General features: G+C 38.5%; 1 protein-coding gene across 2 annotated transcripts in view; it reads right to left on the bottom strand.

Moving 5' to 3' along the window:
• Nucleotides 1-4,326: 4,326 nt before the first annotated feature.
• Nucleotides 4,327-20,037, bottom strand: part of CDK19 (cyclin dependent kinase 19) — a 225,451-nt gene continuing 209,740 nt past the window's right edge. For both annotated transcript variants that reach the window (XM_048844788.2, XM_048844790.2), the window contains 3 exons: nucleotides 18,697-18,775; nucleotides 12,646-12,927; nucleotides 4,327-8,817 (listed from right to left, as the gene is read on the bottom strand). In XM_048844788.2, coding sequence (XP_048700745.2) covers nucleotides 8,686-8,817; nucleotides 12,646-12,927; nucleotides 18,697-18,775 — 493 coding nt within the window. In that variant the 3' untranslated portion in view covers nucleotides 4,327-8,685. The remainder of the gene's footprint in view (nucleotides 8,818-12,645; nucleotides 12,928-18,696; nucleotides 18,776-20,037) is intronic.

Below are 20,037 nucleotides of genomic sequence, written 5' to 3' on the forward strand. Positions count from 1 at the left end.
TTTTTGCCATGGTAAGTCAATCCATAATTGGGAGATGAATTCTTTCTGCTAAATGAGCGTAATTTGCCCCATAGTGGGTTGTTGGCTATTAGGTTAAACTGCGCACTTTTGCCTTTGTACATTTTACAGTTGTGATGCTACATCTGGAAGAAAATAAACATTTCCCCACTTAACCTCAAATGTTTTCAAAAAGAATTAGCTACTTCATAATGCAATGGTCTGATAAGTCCTGAAATCAGCTGCAGCAGAAGCAATGCCAGCACAAGCATCAGGACAGCCAAGGGAAAAAGCCTGATTTCTTTTGATGTCTCCCCGTTAATGAGTGACATTGAGTTCAGATGACAAATTATTCAAAGCTTTGCTTTCCTTGTGTATCACTACCAGATCCTGGTAACACAATTAAAATACATCCTGGAGACATAGTTGGAAATAGAAATAACTGGGATAGATTTCATTATACCCTAGGAATTTACGTACTTTTATATCATTTTTGAAAACTGGTGAAAAACTAGTAAGAGTGCTTATGTTGTAACGCCCTAGTAACAGTGCTAAGCTCTGAGAATTTCTGAATGTCTCACATGGCTACCTAGTAGACTGGATGGTCACATGGTGTTGGTAGTGGAATTTTGAACCTTTTCACCTCCAGGTCTCTGTCTTTAGTCAGGAATGATTTTTTGTTAAAATCTATCTGATGGCTTTTCTGTGGCTTATATGAAATGAGCTGATGACCTAATGATTATGTGTCCACATCACATATGTAACTTTGCTGGCAAACTCAGGATTGAATGATCACAGAGCCTGAACAACCGCTCATCCTTAGAGGTCATCCCTCCAGAACAGGGTTTTATCAGTCTGACCATATGGTATGTGGAAGTTTGTACTGTTGCCTATTCTATAGATAAAAGAAGAATGTCAGACTCCGGGCTATTAATCTAGCCCATCATTAGCATTGCATTCACTAACAAAAATCAACAGAATCCATACTCCATTTCCATCTGTTCTTTAACATCCCAAAGAAAGCCAGAGACCCTATTTGTTAACATGTAGAAGTATGTTCTAAAGAGATTAATTATAATTATTTAAAACATTTCTTGCAATGCTGCCCTTGAATATGCCTTAGGACTCTCACTGAAGCTCTATGCATCAGAGACCAAGATCAGGCCTGTAATCAAAAGTTTGGCCTCCTATATTTACTGAAGCTATCAGTAATAGCCAGCATGTGAGGCAGTGTAGTATATCACTGTAAAAGTGTACAACTAAGCACTAATTTTAGACATCTCACGTGCCCTTCCTGCCTTTTCCACATTCTTTTCCTTCTAAAGGTTTACATTTGTAATGGCTCTGTCAGTTTGAAAGTTCCCCTGCTGAAGTAATTTTCAGGTTAATTAATGAGGCTACTTTACAACATAGTGTGCATCCTCTCAGTGTTGAACTGTTGCTTTATGCAAAGTGACCTAGATTTTGGGTTGTTTTTTTAAAAAACTTAGTCTGGAAAAGTCAGATGACATTGGTTATTTCCATTACTGTATCACACGGAGTGCCTCAATCAAGATTGGGGCCCCATTGTCCTGGCCCTGCATGTATACATTACCTACGCTGCTTGAATTCTCAGTTTCTTGTGGGATGGAGAGAGTATAGAACATATCATTATGATTACATTTCATATCATAGGTTCTGTGTCTTTCAACAGAAGAAATCGGAGGGTTTTTTTAAACTACGATTCAAAAATCACATTTAAAAATGAGAGAAGAGTCCCTAGCTAATTTGTTTTAGTAACTTTCATTGCTAGTTTAGATTTACATTCACAGAGCATGACTCCAATTTTACAGTGACGTTACTGGGGCAAATAGATCCCTTGTTTAACAATTGATTTCAGGCATCAATTTGACTCATTTTGTTTTAAAATGTATCTAAAATGCATTGATATGGAATGGCACCTAAAGGAAACATAGCCCCGGGAATGTTTTGCTGCCTTATTTCATTCACAGACAAGAGAAGACAACATTTTTAGCTACATGTTGTGAATGCACATAATAAAAGTATGCAATTTACACTTTCTTCCAAATTCTGTATCCTATTTAAGCGACTCCAAAGAACACAATCTCACATATAATGCTTTCTCACAAATACTGCACATGCATGCCAGGATGTTTATTTTCAAAGCCAGAGACACTGATCCTGTGATAGTGTTTTCATACAATTATGTTAAATAAAAATATTATGTATGCTGGCAATAACCGTCAGATTTTAAATGTTGCCAGAATGAGGGATTATGACTTTTAAAAACATTTACTGTGGATATTATTGTTGCAGAAGAATTCTGGGAATAGCACAGTATTTTAATAGGCTGATTGTATCTGAAGTCCCATTACTCACATCCTTCACAACAACGTCAGTTGTTTCAATCACTATAATTGTTGCACTAATAAATATTTAATTCATTAATGAAAAAATCAATCCCTGCAGTGTCTTGATGCAACAATAAAATATTTTTCTTTCTGAATATTAAAAAAATGTAAAAATGAATCACATTTGCTGACCATACATTGCTCTGTGTTGGAAAAGAAGGGCATGAAGTTCGCTTGCACGAAAAACCAATGTCTATTAAGTAGTATTTCAGGTCAACGTTATCCTTTGTTGGCCTCTGGAACAGTGCTAAACTTCTGAGTTTATCGAGACAGAGTTAATAATACCTAGCATTTCTGTAGTACTGTACATTTTCAAAGTACTATACAGAAACTAACTAATCTAGAAACCACTAGGGTGAGTGAGATACCTTTAATCCCCATTTTATAAATGAGGAAACAGATAGAAAGGAGAAGTGACTTTAACGCCACACGGAATCAGTAATAGAGTCAAAATGTGAATGCAGGACCCTGACTTCTAAGTCTGTGCTCATTCCTCCAGACAACACTGCCTTCCACACTCCCCTCTGTCAATATCTGTAAAACCACCTGAAGTAACAATTTATTGCCCTTAAAGTTTCAGCCTGATTTTCTGTTCAGAATGTTTAGAACTTGTATCTCTGCAATCAGCAACAAATATTCTCTCTTTAAGACACTTTTTGTTGCCTCTCCTATGCTTTGGTGCTAACTCTTAGCATGAGCTTGTCTCAGCTTTAAACACTGTCTTTGCAGCCTTTACCCATAAATGGCTGGATGCTGCAGGGCTGATTCTTCTTTAGATCATTAGTCTTAAACTTAGCTCTTTGACACAGAATGCCAGACCTCAAAGGCTGGCATCCAACTTAAGCACACTGCTGGGAATGATGAATGATCTCTGAGACAATGCTGTACATTCCAACGTACCAGGGATTTCGAAAGGCTGCCGCTGCACTCCACCAAGTACAAATAGAAAAGGAAAAAAACATAGTAAGTGGTGTAATGTAGGCAGAGAATCCTTTATATAACCATGTCTGCTCCCACCAGCTATCCAGCCCGACTCTCATCAAGAGGAATAAACATAACCACACATGTTGTAGCCGATTGGAATGCTTGGTGAAGAGATTCCTATACTTTGTAAATATTATCTGGAAAATGTTTTGGGATCCTTCTAGGTGAAAGGTACTACACACTGGAAATGCAAATCATCAGTGCAGACTCAAAGTCAAAGAAACCTCTTTGATAGCGTGCATGCATCATGTTAAACCTAATCCTTTGATGTATCAGGGAGGGAATCAGTCAGAACCCTTTATCTGCTAGAAGCCAGCAGCTTAGTGAACATGGGTATAGCATGTTCTTACCTTGTCCTAAAGTTACAACAGAAATTCAAGCCTCTGTTTTAGTGTCAGTTGAGAAGCAAGTGGGTGGCAGCCATTCTCTCACACACAGCTGGGACGAAGAAAATGGGTGTAGTTTATGGAAAAGCCAGTATAACAACCATCTCTGAAAAACTGACTCGTGGAGTTATAATATGGAAGCCAACAACTCACAGAAAATCACCCTGAAAAACAGAGCAGAGTTCCCTAGTTCATGTTCTCCAATCTAACATGCTGTCACCCTAGACACTTGGGAAAATTATATTCAAAGATAGCCTGGATATGGGATTGGAGGGGGGAGGGCGGTAGGGAAGGTGGTAAGCACGGGGGCTTAGTCTCCAAATGCACAGCTTTTCCAGAAGACAAATATATAAAATCACCAGGTTGGGAGTTTTATATTTTTATAAGTGGTATCCAAGCTGCATGCTAAATCACTTTAGAGAGTACACCAAGCATTCCACCTGTTTTGTTTTTCCATAAAGCTTCATTCTATTACTGTACATGCAAAACACGAATACCCTCTTGGGTATTTTAAAAGGCTATAATTCCAAACTGGAGGCTTCACAAGATCTGTTTTGTGTGGTTTATGATATCATAAACATCTGAATACAATTACAGGTTGCAACTCTGCAGGATACATTTTGCTTCTTTTGTAACTCAAAGTCTGATGTTCACAACTTCCCAGCACACTTCTTTGATTTGAACCTTTTATTATTATTATTATTATTAAAAATGTATATTATTTGTATTAAAAAATTCACACTGAAGCAAAGTCAATTCAATTTCATGACAACCAGGAATATAAAATAAATGCAATGAACTCATAGTTCAGTTTTAACAGTCATTTCAAGAGCGACATGAGGAGAACTTAAAAGCAGCAACTCTTAGCTCTAGAATGAGAAACAAATATTTTGTTTTGTGTTTTTGCAAACCCATCAGCATGGGTATTGCTGTATGTGGCCACCAGAGAGCTAAAGTAGCAAAGCTTTGTGGCAGCATGAAGAGCATATGCAGTAATCTATAATAAAAACTACAAAAATGAAGGATACTTGCATGAAATTATTAAAAAAATAACTGAAGAGAAACAGACACACTTCCACCAATAGTAAACATGGGAGAATACAAACTAGAACAATTTGAAAAGTGTACTACATTACATATATAAAAGTTCTTTAAATTGCTGTTAAAAAGGACAACTTCAGTCCACATTTTGTGTAATACTTTTTAGTGTCTACACAAGACAGATTTTTAAAAAAATTAAATAGTATTAATTTACTACTAAATATTTAGGAGATAACAGTGCATTAAGGATTTTTTTTCATATAGTAATACATATCGCTCCTGTGTGGCGACACTTGTAGAAGATTACATATGGCCTTATGTACAATACATTTATTTAATCCTAAAACAATTCTTTGCTTAATGGTGTTTAAGTACCATTACTGAAGATTACGAAGGGGAACTAAGCTTTAATATGTTTATATAAAATATTAGACATATTTGAATACTTCAAGCTACCCCCACCCTCCCCTCAGAATGCTCTTCCCTCCCCCTCCCCCCAAAAGATACAGTGTCACAAATACAGTGCAGGACTCGCAGCTTTCACAATATTCTTCCTTCATTGTGCAGTTTGTGCTACATAAACTTCACCAATGTAGACTATGCTGCTAATCCCATTCCTCACTCTCCTGTCTTCTCCAAAAATGAGATGAGAAACATTGCAGGATGGTATTTGACTGTCCACTGTTTCACCAAGGGAACAGGAATGAGAAAACAATCAAGTTGATGTCACTTTCCATTTCTAGTTACCAGTGTGAAATACCTTTCTGAGGGCACACAGAGGTTATGGGTAAGGTCAAAACTGTGAATAATAATAAGTGTCAATTACCAAAACTGCACAGGTAGAAAAATATACATGATCCTGGGTTCCCATAACATATTACATGATTAACCTCTGAAAACAAAGAGCATTTTTCCTCGTGAAATTACCTCTGAACAAGTCTCTCTCACATTGGCTCCCATCCACCCTGAAATTCACACATAGCTCACCAGAAAAGGCCAAATATCCAAACACCAACTGACAAAGAGAGAGAAAGCGAGCAAACGTGCACAGTAAACATTTTTAAGCAGTAACCACTGCTTTTATTTATTCCCCTTTCTACTTTTATTTTGAAGGCAATGGAGGAGTTAGCTCAGCTTTGCACGTGCATAGAAGCTGCAAGGGGCTAAAGCACAGCAAGCAATTTAGATCTAGCAAATACAGAATTATCTATTCAGTTTAGACAATGGTGATAGCAGTCATTCTAGGGGATGGAAGCTCATTGAATTAAAGCACATTATAATGCTGTGTATCTTTGCACTCCACACATCGATAAACCTACATTATGATTCAGCTTTGTTGACACTATACGAGTCCAGCTTAACTACAAGCAGATTTTTGTCCCCCTGCCACCATCAATAATTTGATAATGAATCAAAGGAGATGGGAGGGGGACCAACATTAGACAATTATGTTACAATAACCAATGGTGTTTTGAGAGGATAGAGGGATATGAAGAAGACAGGAGACAACGATCAGCACGTCAGAAACCTGGTATCCAGAAAATTGGAAGCCAGTCACAAGAATATCCAATAATGCTGCTGTAGGGCAGGGGCAAAATTCTCTTTCAGGCAGACATGGGCTCCCACTGACATCATTAAGAGGTGGGGACTTGCATCTTTTGAGCCCAGATATGTTGCAAGCAGGTAAAGAAATTTACTAACAATTAAAATCAGTTCCTGCCAACTAAGATACTCAGAAGCACAGGACATGTAGTATCACAAAGAATAAAGATGGAAAGTATCCAATAGGAGATGGTTTTGTCCTAATAATAATTTATATTTTCCTTCAAATTGCTTCATTTCATGTTTATCGTTTCTTGCCCATTCTATCTTCAGTCACTTTCCAGAGAAGCCTGGTGCCATTGGCAAACGGAGCAAAAACTTGTGGCAGCTGGTTTGGCCAAACCAGGTTTCCAACTGGTCATAAAAGCAAAACATTTTTGAGAGAGAAAAAAAAGCATTAAAGGTGACTGGGAACTCACTCTCAATGGAAATACTTATTACTCTCACTGGGACAAAAAAAACAGAGCAAACATATCTACCACCTGCCTAGTTTGGATCACAATTTTAGTGTGGAATGTATAGTGGTTATGTCTAAAGTCTTCCATGGATTCAGGATAGAACACAACTAAACATGATATCACACTGTGTAGTGTAAATGTCCGTAATATGCATTGCTTAAACATAATTTGCTCCTTTCTTGACTTCTTCTCCAGCAATCAATTAAAAAAGACTAGTGCTGCTCATACAGCGAGGAACATTCTAAAGTACATGAACATCTTTCCAGTTTTAGTGCAATCAGATTCATCAGCCTTATTTCTAAACACAGAAGAAAAATGAGCTGCTCCAAATTATACATTACGTGTCTCTGAATAACTGTGGCTCCGAAAATTGGATAATGATCCTCCAATTATGCTTGTGAGCTCTAATTATTTACCTGGGATAGACTGCCAGTAACCCATCCGCTTATGGTCCTTAGGCACAATCACAACATGTTTGCTCTTGGGAAAAAGAAACATTTCAGTGCAACCAAGCGCATCTGGTGCAACTAATCTGGATTAATCACAGCAACGTGAAGAATAAAGAATTTGCGCATTAAACATGAAAAACAAAGACAATTTTCAACATGCTCTTCAAACGATACAATAACATCTCTTAAATTTGATGATCTTATATAAAAATGGACAATTATTTGTTTTTTATTTTATAAATCCTTTAAATTTTTGTCATCTTTATATTTAGATAATTGATTCAGGGAAACTGACAAAGGGAGACTGCATCAGAGAAGCCAGATATATAAAGCTCCCACACATATGAAAGAAGAGGGGTTTTTTTGTTTTGTTTTGTGTTTTTAAACAAGGACTAGTATAAGTCATCAACCACATTCTCTCTTCTACTGAGATCATAGGGCACTAAATATATTTTCTTGGCTCTTTTGGATGCCCAGCCAGAGAAGACGTTCTGCTACATTCCATTCCTCTGTTCCAATGGTGCTCCGAAAGCATCTCCTTTTCATGTAAGTATCATGCTTTAGTTTAAAATAATGCTTAATTCAACACTACTCAGAACATGGTCATAATATGTATGGGATTCCATATGAAAGATTTAGGAAACATTCACAATCTTCTGTTTGGTGTACAGTCCAGTACCATGAAGCACATTAGCTGCTGCAGAGACTTGGGTTGGGTTTTTTTTGTTTTTTTTCCCTAAGACGTTGCCTGAAAACTAGACTAATACAAACAGAATAGTAAAATACTCTGGAACAGTAAAATTTGCTGTTCTTGACATCCATGAGGAAAACAGTAATATCCTGTGAAAAAACCATAGTGCTTTTAAAAGGTGCATTATACCTGTATAGCTAAACTGGTTTGCCTAGTATAAAACTAACTATATACAAGCTTGAAAGCCTGGGAGTTCAAGATTTTAAAACTTTAAAATCCCATTAAAGAGTTTTGAAAAGATAGATTTATGGCAATCACTACAACATGAGAAAGGTGCACCAGGAATCCTTCAAAAATTCCAATGGTTAAAGAAGTTAAGTGCTGGGTTCAGATCAGACGGTTTCATTAGAGTTACCACAATGGAACACATGCGAGGGAAGCACGCGGGAGGGAAGGGGCACTTCACAAGAATCTCCTTTATGGCAATAAAGAAGGAACAGAATCATTGAAAAAAAATCTTCAGTAAATAAAGTTTTCCTTTTATAATTGTGAATTTTAAATCTGTATCACAGTTTGATTTTTGGTTCTTCTCATTGTTAGGAACTTCATATTGCTGGAGTCTTTTGACTTTTAGTCCATTCCTTTCTAAGCGCAGTCTATTAGGTCTCAGTACCTATGAGACTGATGAGACTGATGATACTGAGAGCTCTGTTGAGATGATGTGGAATAGCCCATTGTACTCTGGGACTGAGAAGATCCCTGAATGTTGCTTTGGTAACTGAGGCGTGAACTGGAGTGCTGGAAAAAAAAATGGAAAAGAAATTAAAACAGCCTGTTAGGACAATGTTGCAGGGAGCTTTTCAACTCTAAGAGGCTCACTCAAATCAAAATGTAGTGAAAGTGACTGAACAACATTCCTCTTTAAGGGCCAACAGTATGATAATTAAATCATTATTATCGATATAGAACCCGAATGGTGTTAGGTGTTTGACAGGCATGTAAAAAGACAGAAGTTACAATCCAAGACCATTTTAAACTGATTTTGAAGTGATCGAGCCCCACTGCTAACTCTTAACCTTTGTTGTTTCTTAACCCCATATCCGACTATCATGATTTATTTTTAATAAATATCTATTTTTATTTGTTATTTCTATGCCCCTATTAACTAAATAACAAATATAAGTGACTGCCAGCTCCAAACTTTCATTCTCTACGTTGCGGGGGGAGAGGGGGAGGAGGGGGAGAGATTAGGTGTGCTAGAGAGGCAATGTAGTCAGTTCCAGAGGAGATGGAATAAGAGTAGGGAAGAGATGGGGTGATATGACTTAAAAGATACCCCAACATCTGACTGGGGAGAGACTTGTTGATAAGTTCTAATAATAATATCATTCTAGAAGACGTCTCAATTCCTATTCTGGTGCTCCGTCTACTAAAAACAAAGACATTTACACAGAGATGCCAGTGAGTGCATGTGTGCAAGACCTTAATATTAATTCCCTGAATTTGTTCTTTAAATTGCCAGATTTGTGTAACAAGATTTCACAGACACAGAAAAAAATGTGTTATTCATTAATCTTAATACTTTGTATGGAACAGATCTCAGTGAAGATACATCAGATATGTTAAGAATTTCAAAATACTTGTACAGTATTTTGAAGATTCATAACAAAATAGTGACTCAAGCTGTTCATGCCTTCCAATTTCCTTGCCAATAAACAGTTAAGACCTGGTTGTATGTATCATATCATATAATACATTGTATAAAACATATGTAGCCTTTTTCATGTAAAATATTTCAAGATCCTGTATAAATGATCAAATCTGGCCTTCACACCAAATAAATGCCTGTCTACCCCTGGTCTTAGACTTTGTTTTACACAGCTCTGATCCTGTTGCCTTAACACAGGGGTGGCCAACCTGTGGCTCCGGAGCCACATGCGGCTCTTCAGAAGTTAATATGAGGCTCCTTGTATAGGCACCGACTCTGGGGCTGGAGCTACAGACACCAACTTTCTAATGTGCGAGGGGGTGCTCGCTGCTCACCCCCTAGCTCTGCTACGGGCCCTGCCCCCACTCCACCCCTTCCCACGCCCTCCCCTGAGCCTGCCATCCCCTCACTCCTCCCCGTCCTCCTGCATGCCATGAAACAGCTGATCAGGAGGTGCAGGGGGGCGCTGATCGGCAGGGCTGCCGGTGGCCAGGAGGCGCTGGGAGCAGGGAGCTGATGTGGGGCTGCTGACATATTGCTGTGGCTCTTTGACAATGTACCTTGGTAAATTCTGGCTCCTTCTCAGGCTCAGGTTGGCCGCCCCTGCCTTAACATTTAGCATCCAGGCATTCAAAAAGAACAAAAATAAACAAATGCTCTGTCACCAGCTATAATAAACATTAATCTAGATCCCACTAAGAAGATGAATAAAGAATTTGGGCTCGAGTGCTGAAAAAATGAAAGGGTCAGAAAGTTAGACAAAAAACAAGCAACCAAGAATTACAGTTGTCATTCTTAGAAATAATGAAGGATGGCTGTGATTAAATAATATAAATGATTTTTCATCACAGATTTAAATTCAGAAGATAAGTGAGCCCAAAACCAAAAGATTTTTCCGTCTAATTTTGAATTAAATCTAATGGAGTAAAATTAATGCCATAAGACTAAAAGAATGCATTTAACTAGGCTCTGCTTCCTTTAGTCCCACAAAACAGAATTTCTGTTTTGACTCTAGATTTGGACAAATAGCAGACATTCCATTCTGGATATAAGACAAACAGTCAGCGAGAAGTGAGAGAGAGAGAGAGAGAGAGAGAGAGAGAGAGCCACAGCTAACTAGATACAAGTGTAAACATGGATAATCAGATTGTACTGTTTAACAGCTGATTTAATGGGAACATACAAATAATTAACAGCACCGGAGTCAAAATAAAGCCTGGAGTGGAGAGGTCACTAAAACAAATGGCTACAGGCTGTGCAGAAAAGAATCACAAGAGCTACATTAATTTTCCCAAAAGGTAAGACTTAAATCAGGAAAATCCTGTAATGGGAAGGCTTGCCTAGAACTCCAAGACATCCTGAAGGATCCCATGGTCAATAACATCAAATGTAGCACAAAAATCCTCAAAATATGGACAGAAACAAGCCAGCCATAAACAGGGACTTTCCGAGACCTCAAGCCACTCTGGAACTTTTCAAGAAAGAAATCTGAGTTGTTGTTAGTCCTAAATTGCCATCACCACCTTTAAAATCATTTGCAATAAAGAAAGAAAACTAGAATGGAAGGAAAATGTCTAGCATTCAGAAATCAATTATCTGGGGAGGGGGCTGATGGGCTAGGAAGTCAAAGCAGCTCTGGAGTAAAAAGAAAGGTTTAAAAGAGGCTGATATGAGTCTTTATCAAGATGATGTCTTACTAAAAGTATCCAGCAATAGCATTTAGAATCCTTGCAAAAAACATAACTTCAAGTGATATCCAGTCTCTTCTCATTCTGACATATTTTCAATGATCTTTTGAGGAAAGAAACAAAGCTTTGTTTTCAGGTGTATTTTTAAAAAAATGAAAAATATTTATCTGGTGAAGTTCAATTAATCTTGTCTGAAATGTTCACAATCTCCCCAAGTATTTGTGAGTTTGGTTCATACAATGCTTTGAATTATTTCATGAATGTGGCTTATTCAGTGGAAGAAATATTCTAATTCTAGTAAAGCAAGACAAATGTGCAGCTTCAAAAAGAATACTGAAATCATTGTTTTCATTTAATATATTCTGATGTTGCTAATAGTGAGAGCATGCTGAGAGTGGAAAACAACAGACCAGTTTATTGCAAATAACCCCCCAAACCTTTCATTTGAAGATTCACTTTTGAATTCACTCACAGGAAGCATTTTAGAGAAATGCTTTTGGGAAAATTAATGTAGCTCTTGTGATTCTTTTCTGCACAGCCTGTAGCCATTTGTTTTAGTGACCTCTCCACTCCAGGCTTTATTTTGACCCCGGTGCTGTTAATTATTAGAGTGTCTTGCTTAAGCATGAAGCATACTGAGTCACCTACAGATCTACGTTATTGCATCATGGAAGTTGTTGATCTTTAAGATTAAGAGAACAGTTATCAAGGTACTAAATGAAACAATAGAATATATAACTTGTCCCAGCTATCATTATCTCGTGGAACAGAAAGTGGCAGGAATTAAATCAAAGAACCTGTGCTGTGGACTCAGCATATTTTTCTAGGGCCTGCTTCTCAGACGGGATCAATCCTCTGAAGTGCTGAGTACTCTGGACCCAATCCAACCAAACTGACTTTAGTGGGGTTACTCACTTTCCTAAAGTTATGCACATGTTTTAGAATGATATTGAAATTCTGAGAACAAAGGAAACGCTACTGAAATCTATAAATACCAAAGAGGGAAATCCATCTAGAATGAACTTTGATACAGTGAAATGGTTTTTAAACTGAAGCAGAATTAAAGTCCACAGTTCTAGCAATGTATCAGAGCAAGCACAATTCCATTATAATGAACTTCACTTTCAGTAAATTTATTCTGTGGAAATATTTCACTATAAAAAAAAATTCTACAGTAGAATACACCTTGCCCCGAAAATTAACTAAAGTAGGAACAATCAGAGTCTGTACCTGATAATCTGAAGGCATGACAGGCCCGCCTGAGTTAGTGCCTGAAGGCCCTATGCGTGGTTTCTTATTTGGAGGCACCTGACTGAGGCTGGAGTCCTGGCTGTGCTGGAGTCCTGCCCCAGTGCCGCCGCCGCCACCGCCTCCTCCTGCGCCACCTCCCCCTGCAGTCCCGTTCGTCTGGGTACTGCTTTGCTGCGGCTGCTGCTGCTGCTGCTGAGGTGCTGCTTGCGGTTGCTGCTGAGGTGCTGGTTGTTGCTGATGTTGATTCTGTTGCTGTTGATTCTAAGAGAAAGTACGGCTGGGGATGGGTCACTGTTTCCCTGAATTATTTATCTCCATTTGGTATCACAAACTCTCCAGGACCCCTAAACCACAACGTGGGTGAGAACTAGCCACAGGACAAAGCACAGCTGGACTGTAGCGAAGAGCCCAAAGTAAGTGAAACATTCTGTCCTCCATAGGCTGCTATTTGCTCCAGGTAGATATTTGTGAACTGAGGAGGGAGGGATGAATTTCAAAATGATTTAACCATTGTGGGTTTGAAATTTCAGAATAGAATAAAATTGTTTGTGGTTCATTTTTAAAAATAAGGTGCACTAGGGGGAAAAAGCAACTTGAATGACCATCTAGTAATTCCTATCCCTAGCCAGCCAATCCAGATCAGCTTAATAATGAGAAGGCTGGAAGGAACCATCAAGAAAATGGTGGTGGTCACATCACGAATGAGTGCAAATAAGCTGCAGCAGGGCAGCAGTGGTGAGCAACAGCAAATAAAGTAATAATACTTTGCACTTTAATGGCACCTTCCACCCAACAATCAAAACAACTTTCCAAACATTAATGAAGCTTCACAGCAATCCTGTGAGGCAGGTGCCTGTGAGGCAGGTGGCATTATCTCCATTTTACAGATGAGTCAATTGAAGCACAGAGAATTGAAATGAGTTGTCCAAGGTTACATAATAAATCTGTGGCAGAGCTGGGAATAGAAATCTCAGCTCCTGAGTTGCAGTGTTATGCTTTAACCACCTTGCAATGAGAGATATGCTGGGAACAGGGCCAAACACGGTGCCGTAGACACAGGGTCAGAGAGTCTTGGTGGTGGAAAGAGGAAGAGAGTTTGTTAGAGCAGACTGCCTGGAGACAGGGTTGAAGGACAGCGTCTTCTGGCAGTGAAAGGGCTGAAGGAAGGATCTGGTGGCAGAGAATGAGGGGAAAAGGTAGCTGAAGGGAGGGAGGGAGAGAGAGAGACGTGAGATAATTGAAAGAGACACCAGGGCCTGGTAGCAAATAAAAGGAAGGGGAGGGAGCCAGAAAGCAGAGAGAAAAAGGCCAGAACATATGGATGCAGAGTGTGGGAGCTGGAGAGCAAAGGAGACTCTGGTGGTCTGGCAGCAGAGACCTAAGGACTTGAAAAAATGGAGGGTGGAGCATGATAAGCAAGAGTTCCACAGATATCCAGCTGTAAAGAAACAGAATCATCCAGTACTGCAAAAGGTTCTTATTACCGGGCATCTATGCAGCCAAGGGGACTACAGCAGTGACCATTTTTATTTGTTGTTCATATAAGATATAAAAGTCTCTTTAGAGAAACAAAAACACATCTTTATTGCAGACTGAGTTTCACCAGCCAATAAATAAAAACTCTAAAATGTTGCTCAAAATATTTGAGCACTTTTGGGTAAATACTTGAAAACTTTATAAAATTTTAAACTCATTTCAGTTCTCCCAGGGTCTTGAGGGTGAGGGGTCAGCTTAATCAGACAACAATTTATCAGAGCTTAAATGTGGTCAACCTTTATGGAAAGCTTACATAATTCGCTTCCCATAAGTCATAGCAACCAATTGCCTTTGGTACAAACTGCTTGGCAGACTCACTGATCACAAGCTATTTAGCGTCTTCAAACTAAAGCGTGTATCGATTGCCATTCATCACGACAATGTCACAAGTTACACTCCAGATGAAATTCAAAAGAATGTATTTATTTAGGACTGCACAAAGGCTGATACTGTCTTGTATCTACATGGAGGGCTTATGTCTCCCTTTCCTATCTGCTAAAGTCAAAAATATATCCTACTGCCTGTATGTGTCATACACAATCACACCCAGGTTCTATTTCAGGGGAGAGCAACAAGTTAACTTGTTAAGTTTTTTTTTTTAAATTAATGAAGTTTAACTTTAAAAAAAAAGAAAGAAGTTATTTATCTCACAGAGGTAGATCAAACCATTATTAAAGATCCAAATGAACTGTCATATTTAAGACCCCATTTGTATCACAGTGCTGAGGTTGTCATTTTTTTCAATTAATTATTTGACATTTTGTGATTTTTGCCTATGGGTGCTTGGGTCTGACTGAACCATTTTCACTATGAATCCCCACAGCGGCCACGTTGAAACCTGGGCTGCATGAAAAACTGGGGCTAATGGATTCCATGTTTTTTCTGGCTTTGGACAGATGAGGGATGGAGATTACCTAGCTGTGTAGTGCAGCTACTGTTCCTTTTGCTTTTGAAAGAGGATGAGGCCTAGTCTACGCTAGAAAAGTTTGCCAGGATAGCTATAGTGCCAACTCTCCTGCTGTAGCCGGCAGCTTATACCAGCACAAGAGTGTTTCTGCCATTACCGTTTTTAACAGTTATCTGAATGAAGTAAGTTATATCAGTGTGGAGAATGAGGGATATAACTGTAATTTTGCTATGAATATTATATGTATGTCAGTTTGCCTGCCTGATATTATTCTGTCTGACTATGTGGAGTTGAACTTAGAAGGGGTTGTAAGGAAGAGCAAGCAGGGATCAAACAAAATAAGCTCTGGGTACACAAGTTCAGAGGGACAATAGCTGGGCGATTCAATTGGTAAGATGCTTTTCCTAAAAGTGACACGCTGTTTTGCGAAAGCCAGAGCCTAGATATCAAAAGGACCATAAAGAGTTCAAAGCAACCCGTGGAGAAAGGAAGGGGTTGGAGGAACTGCTACTTGAGGGGAGATATTTTGAATTCAGCAGAGAATTCAGCAGCACAGTCTGCCCCAGTGCAGAGGTAGATTGAGTGGAACCCTCCTAAACTTGCATGGAAAGGAATAAGTCTAGGTAAGGCCAGCCACATGTACGTTTTTGTTGTTTTCACCCATTTCTCTGATCACAGTGTATCTTTGGGTGAATCAACAATACTTTTGTTTGGAAGGAGCTGTTTTGAGTCACTTTAATAAGTTGCTGGTCACAGGCTCCTGGAGAAAAGTTTCTTGCAGGTGCCAAATACATACAGTCTACTGTGTTAACATGGAAATAGGAGGATCCTGCCACCACAGAATCCAGTCTAAGAATGGTAGACCTGTGTGGTTACACCCAAAGAGGGGTAAGGTAGTGAAACCTGTCAGTTGAGGGGTGCACTCAAGAGGGACTGTAAAGGGATCTAAGGCACAGCTCACTCTGTATCAATGACCGCATGGTTGACGAAACATGTTGTAGCTTTGAGGTCCACTCTAAGGTGGCATGAATGCCCATAGAGAGACAGGGAGAAAGCACTGATGCAGTTCACCCCACGACAACAGGCAAAAGCACTTACTTGCTAGTATAACTATGTCCACACTAAAGAAAAGGAGTACTTGTGGCACCTTAGAGACTAACAAATTTATTTGAGCATAAGCTTTCGTGAGCTACAGCTCACTTCATCGGATGTCCACACTAAGGTTTTGGCTATATAGAAATGCCATCAAAATAAAGAAATCACACCTGTAACTGACATTACTATACCAGCAAGTTTCTAGCATAGATTTGCCTGAGTCTGGGAAGCAGTGCTGGAGACAAGGCAGATGCATCTCGCCCCCACAGGCTTTCAGGTTCATTTGGATCTTTAATAATGGTTTGATCTACCTCTGTGAGATAAATAACTTCTTTCTTTTTTTTAAAGTTAAACTTCATTAATTTAAAAAAACAAAAAACTTAACAAGTTAACTTGTTGATCTCCCCTGACATAGAAATTGGGTGTGACTGTGTATGACGCATACAGGCAGTAGGATATATTTTTGACTTTAGCAGATAGGAAAGGGAGACATAAGCCCTCCATGTACTGCTGCTACTGTAGGTCTGAGCTGGCAGGTACTGGTGCAGTGGTTTCCGGTGTTTTGAAATGGTTGTGAACTGTTAGAGGTTGTTAAGTGGTTTAACCTTTTTTTAAAATGATGAATATTGGCAACCTGCGACTGGGAATTTGTCTTTTATTGTTTTTCCAGGACCAGACCTGCCTTACAGGGTTGCTGTGAAGCTTTATTACTGTTTGGAAAGTTATTTTGATTCTTGGGTGGAAGGTGCCATTGAAGTGCAAAGTATTGTTACTGTTAATATAAATTACTGTGGCAAACAACAAGCTTTAGTAAGCATATATTACTTTTTCAAGACATTTAGTAAACTATTTCCAGACTATTTTATGTGACAGCTATTGCTAGAATCATTGTTCCTTCATGTCCATCACTGAAATAAAGGGTTTTGCTGTTTTCACCCATTAAGCCGGGTATCTTCCCATTGAAGGGACTCTTATCACTACTCTGATTATTGCAGCATTTGTGACAACACAATTACGTTGTCCCTGCACTCTATTAGAAAAGTAAATCTGACATTCAGGAACTGCATAACTCAACGGGCTGAAACTTGTTATATAGTAAAGGTGTAAGGACAGCAGCATGTTCCCCTGCACTGCCCTCATTCATTCTACTGTTTTAGTTGGAAAAAAATCTAGCCATGTGTCTGAAACAAAGGGGTTTTACTTAGGAAAAAATCATGGGGTTTTGTTTTTGTGAATACTTATTCAACTTTGCTGACCAATGAAAATTTTGGAGAAAGGATGTTTTTATTAAAGATTTACCCTTCTGTTAAGGTGTAAGAGCTCCAGATACACCATCTCAGAGACCCCCTGTAAGCCTTCCAGCAAAACCAGGAAAGACCAAACTTGACATTCCTGATGTTTATATATTTGTTTGTTTTTTAAATCTTCTAGGCCTTTTTTATACATCATAAAGCAGCAAAACATGGTACAAATCCATTTTTTAAAAACACCCTTCACTGGTTACCTTTAACAAACTTTTCTTGTTGTGAAAACAGAGTCAATGAGTAATACAGAGTTTAAAATGTCATTTTTTTCAAAATTAACTAGATATGCTGCAAAATCTTTATTTATGGCACGCATAAATATGCGACAGTCCCCACGAGACACAAAGGCTATTTACACAACAGATCATAATAGCTGCTTTGAATATTTATACTGTGTGTGTCATTTTTGTTTAACTAAATAAAATTTCCCAAGAAAATGAAATGCAAATATATACTTTAACACTCACAAATGAGTAAAATCAACATAACAAAAGCCTAACTCATTTGAACTTATGTTGTTTCTTATTGTTCGGTAACTGAAAGTTTAAAAAGCATTGCTAAGTCTCGGAATTTCAATTACATCAGTATCATGACTCCACTGTTATTTTAATTTAGGTTTTGTAATTTCCTAGTCTCAAAAAATGACCTGGGGAACAAAATCATGAGGATTTAGTAGATTAACATTTCCCCCTGCTCTGACACCGTCACATGTAAAAGAAATACTAATCTACAATCAGCTCAGAAAGTAGAATTTACTCTTTCAAATGTATCGATAGGCACAGCTTTAAATCAAACTGGGCTCCCATGTTGTGCAGACTATCTGAACCAGAGGACGTGCTCAACCAGAGGTTTCCTCTTGGATCAATAACAGGCCCTGTCCCATGCAGACGCCAGGACACAAGTTGATTACAGCATGAGGCCCCTTTCTCTTTCTTCTGTTAGCCATGTATTACTAATAGTGTCTGACTAGCTGCAAAATTTTAAGTTTAGGAAAAATACAAACAAACAATCTTATTCACTATAATTTACTATGCATTAATGTGAAACTTTCTAATGTACCGTGATAAATTTTAGAACAGTCTTGTCTTCAAAACACATTTCTGGGTAAGAGCCCATGTTCTGTTAGTTTCCCTTTGTGGCATCACAACGTTTTTGTTATATTTTGAAAAAAAGTGCCCTTTATTATACCTTTTCTCCTTTCTCTTCAGGTTCATCCTCATTGAGGAATTCTCGTTTTGGATAAGGAATCTGGCAGCCAGCAAATACACTGAAATATATCAAACAGCAAATCAGAGACATACTAAACATACATGCTTCTGAAATTCATTTATTTAATATCATATATATTTCAGGGCTTTTTCTTTTAATGTTTGTTATGCTTTGACTCCAAATTACTAAGTGACCCTATAAACACCCAACAGATATATAACTACTGGTAGACGTACACTGATTTTAACTTTTGCTATATTTGCTTTTGGCAAGCTGCCTTCCTCTAGAATTATAGCAGAACTGAGTGAGCACAAATGACAGCACAATTATTTGCTGTCCTGACACTGCATTTGTTCACTTTGCTATGTGAATCCACCAGAAACTCTACAGAACTCAATTGGGAGTATGGATGGCACAGTGGATTGAGGGCCTGATCCAATACCCGTTAATGTCATGGGAGTCTTTCCATTGACTTCAACAGCTTTTGAATGCCCTAAACGTACTACCTGTTCATCTCTAGAGAACTGGAATCAATTAATCTCAGGTGCCTTGTTTAGAAGGAAATAAAAAAGTAGTTTTTAGATTGAGTAAGCTAACATGATTTGAAATATTATTTAGTATCTAGAGTACACACAGTTTAATACCTTTAAAATCATGTTGCCAGGTGTTGTGACCTAGGCAGAGGTAGACCATACAGCAAAGACCTACTAGTAGATAATATTTGGTACCAATTTTAATTTCAGCAATTCTTGCTGTTGAACCTTCAGGGGGTAACCTGTGTTGCAATACAATCAGCTTAACATGATTTTGAAAGTGCTAACCCGGGTCTATGCTAATTGCTAAGTGGCATTTCAAATCATAATGGCTAACTTGATTTTTTTTACAAATCCTTTTTTTTCCTAGTCTAGACTAGACCTGTGCTTTCTTCCATGAGGGGACTCCTACATCTGGAATCCATTCCCTGTCTAACATGCCTCCTCCATAAGTTCCTTTTTAAGCATTCTGTTCTTCTAGGAGGCTGTGGAGAGTGGGGGATACCAGTATTACATTTTATGAATGTCACATATTCCTCAGTGTACCTGCTTGATATTAGCTTGTCTGGCTGCATGGAGTGAAATCAAAAAACAAACAACACCACAGAAAAGGTACCTTCAGAGAGAATACCCAGGGTTGTTAAGGGAACAATAAAGAAGGTATTACTTTGAAATGCTCACCTACCTGGCTCCAACCAGGCTAGCAAGTAGGATCAGTAGGGACACTAACCCAATAAAGACCCCAGCCTAGGGAAGATGGGGGTTTGAGTGGGCAGCAGCTGCTTCA

The sequence above is a fragment of the Caretta caretta genome, chromosome 3, assembly GCF_965140235.1.
Source record: "Caretta caretta isolate rCarCar2 chromosome 3, rCarCar1.hap1, whole genome shotgun sequence".
Classification (NCBI taxonomy): domain Eukaryota; kingdom Metazoa; phylum Chordata; order Testudines; family Cheloniidae; genus Caretta; species Caretta caretta.